Source organism: Podarcis muralis, chromosome 7, assembly GCF_964188315.1.
Source record: "Podarcis muralis chromosome 7, rPodMur119.hap1.1, whole genome shotgun sequence".
Classification (NCBI taxonomy): domain Eukaryota; kingdom Metazoa; phylum Chordata; class Lepidosauria; order Squamata; family Lacertidae; genus Podarcis; species Podarcis muralis.
In genome coordinates this window covers 7,823,134-7,832,744 of record NC_135661.1, presented here as the reverse complement: position 1 = coordinate 7,832,744, position 9,611 = coordinate 7,823,134, and the positions used below count along the sequence as shown (strand labels likewise).

The 9,611-nt window shown below is 53.9% G+C and overlaps 1 protein-coding gene across 2 annotated transcripts in view; it reads left to right on the top strand.

The window, feature by feature from the left end:
* Window positions 1–314: 314 nt before the first annotated feature.
* The window catches only part of EPHA2 (EPH receptor A2), a 34,497-nt gene continuing 25,200 nt past the window's right edge, over window positions 315–9,611 (top strand). Inside the window, exon 1 of one of the 2 annotated variants that reach the window (XM_028741384.2) lies at window positions 315–535. In XM_028741384.2, the coding sequence (XP_028597217.2) occupies window positions 445–535 (91 nt within the window). In that variant the 5' untranslated portion in view covers window positions 315–444. The remainder of the gene's footprint in view (window positions 536–9,611) is intronic. The other variant, XM_028741383.2, reaches the window with a different exon arrangement.

Sequence of the window (9,611 nt, the reverse complement as noted above, 5' to 3'; positions counted from 1 at the left end):
CATGGAGGGGAGAGCCAACTTTCCAGGGGACCCCCGGGGTCGAGGGTGAGTCCCGGGTCGGGGTGCGCAGGGGCCATGGAGAGCGCCCGCCCCCGCCAGGGAATGCGATCAGAGCCGAGTGGGGGGCAAGGGGCTCCAGGGACCCTTTGCACCGCGCCCCGTCGGGCAGGAGTCCTGCCTGCGCCTGCGCCTCCTGCATCCCTCTGTCCCGGGCCGGAGGGCAGCGCGGGAGCGAGGCGAGAGGCGCGCGGCCGGCTGGGGGGGCGTGGCTCGCGTGACGTCAGCATGGGCATGAATGAACAGGGCGAGAACTTTCCCACCGGCTCCCATTGAGCTTTCCGGAGCTGCGGAGGCGACACGGCTTCTGCCCAGGCGCTTCCTCGACGGCGGCAGCGAAGCGAGCAGCCAGCCAGCCAGGCAGGAAGGCGCTGCTCCGGGCACAGCATGGGCAGCCTCCGTGGGGCCGGCGCCCCTCTCCTCGTCCCCTTCCTGCTCCTGCTCCAGGCGGCGCTCCAGGGCGCCCAGACCCGCGAAGGTGAGAAGCTCCTCGAGGCGCCCCTCTCCCGGCCCGGGACCCTCCTTCTCTCGTTCCCCCGACGCCGCGCTCCGACGAGCCGGCCTGAGCGCCGACGGAGAGCCGCGCCGGGGAAGGGGAGACGCGCACGGCTGCCTGCCCTTCCCGGACCCCCAGACGGAGCGGGACAGACTGCCTCTTGGCCGGCTTGGGGGCTGGCGGGCTGGCGGTCGCTTCTGCTCACCGGCATGGCAAAAAAGGAAAAGTTTTTTTTCTCGCTTTGGCGAACTCCGGTGCCCGCTGCCCTTCCCAAAGTCGGTGCGTAGACGGCGCGGGTCCTTCTGTGCGCGTATTTTAAACTCCAGGCGCGGATTTAAATCTCCAGCGAGGGACGGGCAAGAAGAAGAGGGGCGCGTCGGTGGCAGGGGGGTGGGAGCGAAGCGAGGGGGCGGCCGGCTGGTTTGTAGAGGCGACGAGGCCGCCGCGGGGTTTCAGAGCAGCGGCGTTTGGCACCGCGCAAAGCTAATGGGTGGATTTCCTTCCCAAAGGGGCTGTGTGGACCCGGCACCTTGTGGTAATGGAGGAGCTTAGGTCTAGCGATGCCTAAGCAGAACCTCCCGGTTCGAAGGCAGTCTATCTGCAAGTTTTCGGTGCTGGAAAACTAGCAGTGGGAAGGGTCTGTTGTGCCTTTATGCCCTGTTTGGGGGTTTTCTACCTGGCTGTCCTTCTCGGGAACAGGATACTGGGTGAGGTGGGCCTTGGATCTGTCCTTATCCTGCGGTCCGTTGTTCGGCCTCCTGGGATGCGCCCCGCGTTTGAGGAATGGGGCGCTAGCAACCTCTTTCCTCCACGGGTTCGAGCGCCTTAAGCAGAAGGCGGCCTTTGGAGTCTTGAATAGCTCCTTAAACAGGCGCAAATTGTTGCAGGACATTTTTAAAATCCCTGAGTTGGATCAATAGATAGATCTTCTTCTTTTTTTAAAGAATTCCGACTTATTCCTTGGCGTGTTAGGTATTGGCTTTGGGCAGGTGCTTATTTCTGACTTGGGAGATCAAGTAAGTGCACGTGGATGGACCGGGAAGAGCCTTGTGTCTGAAGAAGAGTTCTGTGGAACGCAGAAGTTTGCATCCGCCTCTGCTCCAGGCCTTTGGGACTAAGCACTTGATTTCCCCCCAATAGGAAACAGTACTGCCCACTGGCTAGAAGGCAGGAGAGCAAGGTCCCGATCCTGGGCCCTGCTGGTAACATTCTGGGAAATGCGGTGATTCACACGCCTTGCTTACACAACTGAGCCTCCGCTGCTGTGGCAGGGATGGTTCATGCCAGGTTGGGCAAGGGAGGCAAATATTCTGGTTGCCACAAGAGAAGGGTGGGTCAGGGAGGGGCGCTGAATCAACACCAGGAGATTTATCATCCACAGTCTCCATTTTTTCCAGGGTGGTATGGGAAGCAGGGGCAGATTTCCTCTTAGAGAGAGATTTGGGGTTGCATGTATGAGAGGCCATTTCCTTTACTCTGATTTCGGCCACGCTGGAAATTAGGCAAATTCTTGGTCTCTCTTCATGGTCCCCGTGAACAGGATCTCAGCAGCTGGAGCCGTTGCTCCAACTCTCTTATGCAGTCCCTTTTGAGCAGAATCTGGGGATTAAGGAATATTTGAGCCTGGGACTATACATTTGACGTTTGGAACTTGGTGCTGGTGTGTTCCTGAAGGTCCTTGAAATGTGTTGGACCAGTCTTTGGGCCTATCCTGCCCTTGACCCAGCACCACAGTGGGGGGCAAGCCAGCAGCAAAATTTCTTCCAGGTTAAGCCCTTCCGTGGAACAAGCCCAGACTTGCCCACAGGTGTGTACTTTTTCTGCCTGAAAGCCAGGATTTAAATATTTGGCCCCAGGGGATCACCCCAGAGCATATTTTCAGTGGTACGTCTTGTCTTTGGAATGTGTGGAGCCCTGTTAGTCCTTGGAGCATGTGCAGAAGGCTTTTCCTAATCTCTTTAGTCACTGCAGCCTGATCTGGTATTATGGGGCTGAGCTCCTGGGAAGTCCAAAACACCGGGAGGGCACCAGATGAGGGAAGTCTGCCTTGAGAAGCAAGAAGGGCTTCTGGGACAAGGCTGGGGATGGACCTGTGGCTGTCTGGATACTGGTGGCCAGTGGTGAGGGATTGTGGGAGTTGTAGTCCAGGCACATGTGGCAGGGCACAGGATCCCCAATGTTGGCTTATATGACCAAACATTCTAGTCCTGGTCTTTGGATGTACATCACCCCTTTTCATGAAGGGACCACACAATTTTTGCTTGCCTTCCTAAATTTAAAAGACCTGGCAGCATGCACTACCTTTCTTCACACCTGGACAGAGCGAAGTGGGAGGAAGCAGCAACAGTGATATTTAGAGCAGAACTCTGGAGAATGTAGCACAGTTCCCAAAATGCAAAGATTGGAACTGGAGTGGGTGGGAGCCGTGAAGAAGAAGAAGAGGAGGAGGAGGAGTTTGGATTTGATATCCTGCTTTTATCACTACCCTAAGGAGTCTCAATAGGGACGCGGGTGGTGCTGTGGGTTAAATCACAGAGCCTAGGACTTGCTGTTCAGAAGGTTGGTGGTTCGAATCCCCACGACGGGGTGAGCTCCCGTTGCTCGGCCCCTGCTCCTGCCCACCTAGCAGTTCGAAAGCACGTCAAAGTGCAAGTAGATAAATAGGTATCACTCCAGCAGGAAGGTAAACAGTGTTTCCGTGCGCTGCTCTGGTTCGCCAGAAGCAGCTCAGTCATGCTGGCCACATGACCCGGAAGCTGTACGCCGGTTCCCTCAGCCAGTAAAGTGAGATGAGCGCCACAACCTCAGAGTCGGCCACAACTGGACCTAATGGTCAGGGGTCCTTTTACCTTTAAGGAGTCTCAAAGTGGCTCATGTCATGGAGGACTCCCTGTTTACTGGACAGATCCCTCCTAGGCTCCCTCCCTGGAGTTATTAGAGCCCAGCTGGCCATCATTGGGGAACCCAGGCGGAATCCCTGGGGACATGGAGAAGGGAAAGCAGTTCCTTTTGGCTTGGACAGGGAGCACTTAGGAGCTTCTGCACAAGGTATTTTCCATGCTCCCTGGTGGACCTGCTCTTTAGTAAAGCCCCCCACCAAGCTGGAACATCTAAAAGGAAAGTACAGCATAACATGGCATGGGGTCGATGGGTGTGCGTGCAGTGGGGGGGGGGGAGAAATTGAATGGCCTATGGCTTCAAAACCCAGCAGCATGTTTGGTCAACTACTTGGAGCCAAATTTTTCCCATTCGGGCCCTGCTGGTTGGTACAGTGGAACCTTGGTTTTTGAACTTAATCTGTTTCAGAAGACCGTTTGGCTTCCAAAAAGTTTGAAAACCGAGGATCCATGGGCTGGCTGCAAAGTCAATGGGAAAAAATGAAAAACATGGCTTGGAAGCCATTTGGCTTCCGAAAATCATTCAAAAACCGGAACGGTTACGTCAGGGTTTTCGACGTTTGGGAGCCGAAGCGTTCCAAAACAGAGGCGTTCCGGAACCAACTGTTTGACTGTACTTGCAAAAGCAGCTTGAGAGGCTCCCTTGAAGTGTCCCCAGAAAAGAAGGCCCGCTCTGTCCACTCCCAAACTCAGCCGCTGAGGAAGAAGAAGAGGAGAAGCCAGAGTTGGCTTGAGCAGCCAGCAGCCCCCATCCAGCCACTTTGAGACGGAAGCTTTGCTGACCAGAGAAATGTGGATTATGGGTTTTGAGACACAGCCGCTCCAAGCCTTTAGCCTCAAAGGCTGCAGTAGCGCTGGCTTCGCACTCTTTTTCTTTCTTTTTTTCGCACATTCATCAGCTTCTTTTGAAAAAGCCACCGGAGTGGGGGGTGGGTCTGGTGGAGGGGAGAGGCGCTGGTGGTGCCGGAGTGAGTCAGGTTCCCCATGGGAAGGGGGGGGGGTGTCCTGCCTCTTCCAAACCTGAAGAGCCCACTGGCTTGCAGGAGAAGACAGGAATGTTAATGAAGAGGCTGGATTGCCGCCTGGGCTCTCTAATTACGCCAGGGTGGGAGCCTAGCAGGGATCCGTCCAGTAAACAGTTCCTCTCCAGCCCTGGGCTGCTGTGTAGCCATCTCTTGTCAGTCTCTGGAGCTGGGAGGGGGCAGCCAAGCCTTGTAAGTTCAGAATTCCAAAGCAGCGCCCTGAGACACTCTCTCTGGTGCTTTCTTTTTCTCCCAAGATGCCTAAAAGTAATTGGCCTTGAATGCAAAGGGTTAATTAAATCTGGTGGCAGCTCCCAGCTTGGAACTGATGGGGTGGGGATGTGTAAATTTTCGCGTCTCTTTTTTGTGCTGCTCAACTGAAACAGCAAAATTTCACCCTTATCCAGAACATTTTCTTCGGAGCCACCGGACTGCGCTCTCTCATTACCGCACTAGGACCACAGGAAGCTGCTTTAGACAGAGTCAGACCCTTGATCCATCTCGCTTGGTATTGTCTGCACTGGCTGGCAGAGGTTTCCTTCCTTCCTGGGACTCAGTAGGGTAGCCTTCCCTCTGCCACTAAGCTCTGTCCTTTCTAAAACATTTGGTTCAGGCCTGCAGCAACCCCCTGACTTATTGTTACTGTAGGAAATTCAGCACCTCTCCTCTCCTCTGCTCCTTCGGCACTTTCTCAAGCTGACGTCCACCTGGGGCACCGTCTGCTCTTAAACCTTCCTTGCAGAGCCCCAAAGTGCAGGTGCTGTTTGTGGCTCTGGGGAGTCGGGCAGATGCGCTTTGTGCATGCCCAGAGAAATGTTGGCATCTTCTCGACTTGAATCCTGGCAGCCCCAGAGTCCCCCCCCCCCTGCAGTCTTAGTGGTATCATATAGTTGGTGCTGGGTTCTTAAAGGATAGGGTAAAGAATAAGGGGCGCAGGTGGCGCTGTGGGTTAAACCACAGAGCCTAGGGCTTGCCGATCAGGAGGTCGGCGGTTCGAATCCCCGCGATGGGGTGAGCTCCTGTTGCTCCTGCCAACCTAGCAGTTCGAAAGCACCTCAAAGTGCAAGTAGATAAATAGGGAAGGCAATTGAGGTGTAAGAGTTTTCGATGCTTTCTGTGTTAAGGCCAGTCTGACTGGTGGTCAGTGCCAATGGGAGCCATGGGCCAAACCAGCAGGAGGGCACCAGCTTGGGCAATGCTGTTCTTGCAGATCACGTTGTAAAGCCCAGCTCTTTGGCTTTGGGCTCTGCGCGGATCCTGTTGCGCTCCTGACTAGCAGATTCCTGTGTACCACTTGGTCATGGATCCTCTGTCATGTATAGAATTGTGGGGCGGTTTCTCCCTCTCTCCCTCCCTCCCTCCCCGTTTCCATGTGGCTGAAATACAGGCAGTCAAAAAAAGCAAAAATCAAATCCACATACTGGGAAGGGAGGGGAGAGCAAAGTTTAAAATTAACTCTGGAAGTTGGTGGGAAAGAAAAGCTGTTCCAGATGCTGCCTGCCTATTTATTTATTTTTATTTTAAGTGAAGAGTCCAGGGAAACCATGCAGGATGACAGGCAGGCAGGCAGTTGGGGGGTGGGGGGTGGTTGTGGGGGGAGGGAAGAGAGCATTGCTTGCCCCTTTCTTTAGCAATGAATCAAAATAGCTGAATAGGTTCCGATTTGGGAAGGGAAGGGTCGCCATTTTTTGCTGCTGGGAAAGGAGAGGCAGTGCGGTATAGCGGTTGGAGGGCTGGGTCAGGGCTGGGACCCCAAGTTACCCTGCAAGGTGGTTGTGGGGATAAATTGGGTTGAGGGTCTGTGTACATCGCTTTGAGCTGGTTGGAGGAAGGGATGGCTATAAAAGTCCTAAATAAATATGTTGTATGTGGTTATTAGTCCTTGGGGCTTTTAAATAAATAAAGTCAGTAAGTTTCAGTCTGACCTGAAGGCGGCGTACACTGGATGTCAGTTCCTGGGGGACAAAGAGGGAAGGGAGAGTCGCTTTCATGCCTTGGTTTTGAGTTTCCCAGAAGCGTCTCTTTGGCCACAGGATGCCGGACTGAATGGGTCCAGCAAAGCTGGCTGTGGGTAGACAAGTATTAGAAGCCTCCATTTTCCAAAGGCCTGGGATAGCTTGGGAAAACATGAGACTCTCAGGGCTGTGAGTTCGAGCCCCACGTTGGGCCGAAGTTTCCTGCATTGCAGGGGGTTGGGCTAGATGACCCTCGGGGTCCCTTCCAACTCTGTGGTTCTATGACCTGGTGCCTAAGGCAGGAGAGGGCTGTGGTGCTCAGTGTTTGCTGGGTGCAGGGGCAGGATGGGCCTTTTGACCCTGCAGGGTTGCATTCTGGTGGAGTGGCAGAAGGACCTTCAGAAGCCCCCCAAAAAACCCTTTAGCCTGCCATGCAATGCGAGGGATACCCTACAAGCCGCAGCCCAGCTCCTTGGCTTAAGGGCAGCGCAAGGAGGCAAATCCCCATCCTACCAGCCCTGCAGTCAGTGCAGCGGCGCCAGTCCATTTTAAAATGTGCTCTGCCTGGATAGCTCCGTTGGTTAGAGCGTGGTGCTGATAGCGCCAAGGTTCCAGGTTTGATCCCTCTGCATATTCCTGCATTGCAGAGGGTTGGACTAGATGGTCCTTGAGGTCCCTTCTATGCTGTGGTTGCTCAAGTCAGGGAGGGCCGGGAACTGCAGTTTTGGGTGCTTCCTGGGAGACTCAGAAGGCACCTCTGATCAGCTCCAGCTCTTTGCTGCTGCAGATTCCTGGGGATAGACGCTTAGACTGGTTGCTCCTCCCTTTACGGCTGGTCCAAAGTCCGAGAAACAAACTGAGTGTCCGTGAGAGCAGGGAAGGGCAAGAGTCCAGGGCAAAAAGAGGCCGGCAACTCCACCCGTCTCTCCCTCTCTGAGATGCACCAGGCTAGTTTTCCATGCTGGGATGTAACATTAATGAGAGGTTTAGAGCTCTGGCAACCAAAGCTAAGCAGCCCATCCAAAGACTGCATCTGGAAGAGATTTGTGGGGGGAAAGAATCTCTGGAGAGCGGCAGGCGCAAGAAACCCCGAAAGGCTGGCAGGGTTTCTGTCTGCGGAGAGACAAGCGAAGGGCCCTTGCAGAGAGGAGGGCCAGGTAGAGACGATGGGGGGGGGGCATAATTCAGTAGGTACAGCACCTGCTTTGTATGCGGAAAGCCCCAGGCTGACTAGTTAGAAGGATCGCAGGCTGGAAAAGACCCTAGAGAGCTGCTGCCAGCCCGAGTAGACAGCACTGGGCCAGAGTTCGTGAAAAAGGCAACTTCAGAAGGACGGGACACATCTGCTTTGCTTGCAGAAGGTTCCTTGGTCCAGTCTTTGTGAAAAGGTTTTGGACAACAGGAGCCAGGAAATCTGCCAGTCAGAGCAGACCATCCTGAGCTATGTACAGCGGCGATCTGACTTGCGATTGCAAAAGCTTTCTGAGTGCATGTTTGTTGTTTCTGCAGACACCCCCTCAAAAAAACAACAACCACCAGGCCCTATTTTGGCCTCTGCAGGCCCCTTCCTCCAGCTGAACATATTTGTGAAGACTTTTGTTCAGTTGCAGGTGAAATACGGTTTCTGGACTGTGCCCAGGGACTGCTCTCTGGAGATGCCTTTGCCGCCTCTGGCCTTGGCCAGACTGGCCTCCCAATCCCTGGGGGCTACCCACCTCCCTCCCTTTCTCTTGGGAGCCCTTTGCCCTTCTGTCACGGGGCCCCCACCCTGTTCCCAAACAACCAGCCTCTGCTTTACAGCCTGAGCAGGTTACTCAGCACCTTTCTCCCCGTCAACGGGGAAAATATAGAAGTAAACCAAGGAAAGGAGCTTGACTACGAGATAAGAGTGAGATAATAGGGCTTCCGGATGTCGGATGTCCGAGGGCAGCTTCCTGCCAGCAGACGTGGCTCACCAAACTCTTGCCCAAGGAGGCACGGCCGGTGGCTATCGGGGTTTAAGAGAGGCAGGAGCGGAGCAAGAGCCTTGGGCAGGCAGCTGAGCCACTCTGTTGTGCTTCTTCTGCTGAAGCAAAGTAGTCAACAAGATTTCCCATCCATGGAGAAGGCAGAGCCGTGAAGCATGCAGAGAGATAACAGGCACCCTCCTCTAAGGAGCACATTTGAACTTGCAGGATACTTTGGAATTACCATATTTTTCACTCTATAAGACGCACCAGACCACAAGACGCACCTAGTTTTTGGAGGAGGAAAACAAGGAAGAAAACATTCTGAATCTCAGAAGCCAGAACAGCAAGAGGGATCGCTGCGCAGTGAAAGCAGCAATCCCTCTTGCTCTTCTGGCTTCTGGGATAGCTGCGCAGCCTGCATTCGCTCCATAAGACGCACACACATTTCCCCTTACTTTTTAGGAGGGAAAAAGTGAGTCTTATAGAGCAAACAATACGGTACTCCCCCCCGCCCCTACAGTGCTCTCCGAAGCACTCAGCTGGAGAATTAGAAATCTATGAAGAGCAGGCATATCTTTGTCTAATCAAAGAGTTAAGGTGATACTGCTTGGGAGGGCCGGCTTCTGTTGATCTAGGGAGATGGCAGGAGTTTATTATTTTTAAAGTGTTGCACAATGGTGGAGTTAGACTGGACACAAAAGCATTTATCTGAATGCTCAGCCGACTGCCGTGAAAAGCATGCTAGTATTAAAAACAATTAACCGGGGGAGCGGGGAGCTGTTTTGCAATCCAAAACCAAAGGAAAGAGAAATAATAAATGTATTCTGTATCTGCTGCAGGTAGAGGAGAATTAAGTGGCATTTATGGCCTCTTTTCTCACAGGCGCAATAATTTGATTAGTGTAACAAGCATGGCTGCAATAAAAACATGCTTTAAAACTAAGTGGGTGTAAGCCCACCAAACTGAGCAGGCAGAGAGACCAGCTGGAGGAGGACCCACGTGTATCTGCTTCTGCAATGTGTGTAGTTTTCTGAACTGAAACTGAAGGAAAGCACCTGGCTTGTGCCAGAAGGACGCATGACGTGTCTTCTCAATCAGATCCCCAAAGGAAGAGGTTGGCTCTCTCCTTGCAGCCACAGGGCAGGGCAGCGAAACCCCCTTCCCTCCTTCCCCTAAGTCAGGGACAAGGTGTGCTGTTTTCTGGCCAACGGTGCTGCATGAGCACTTCAGATGTA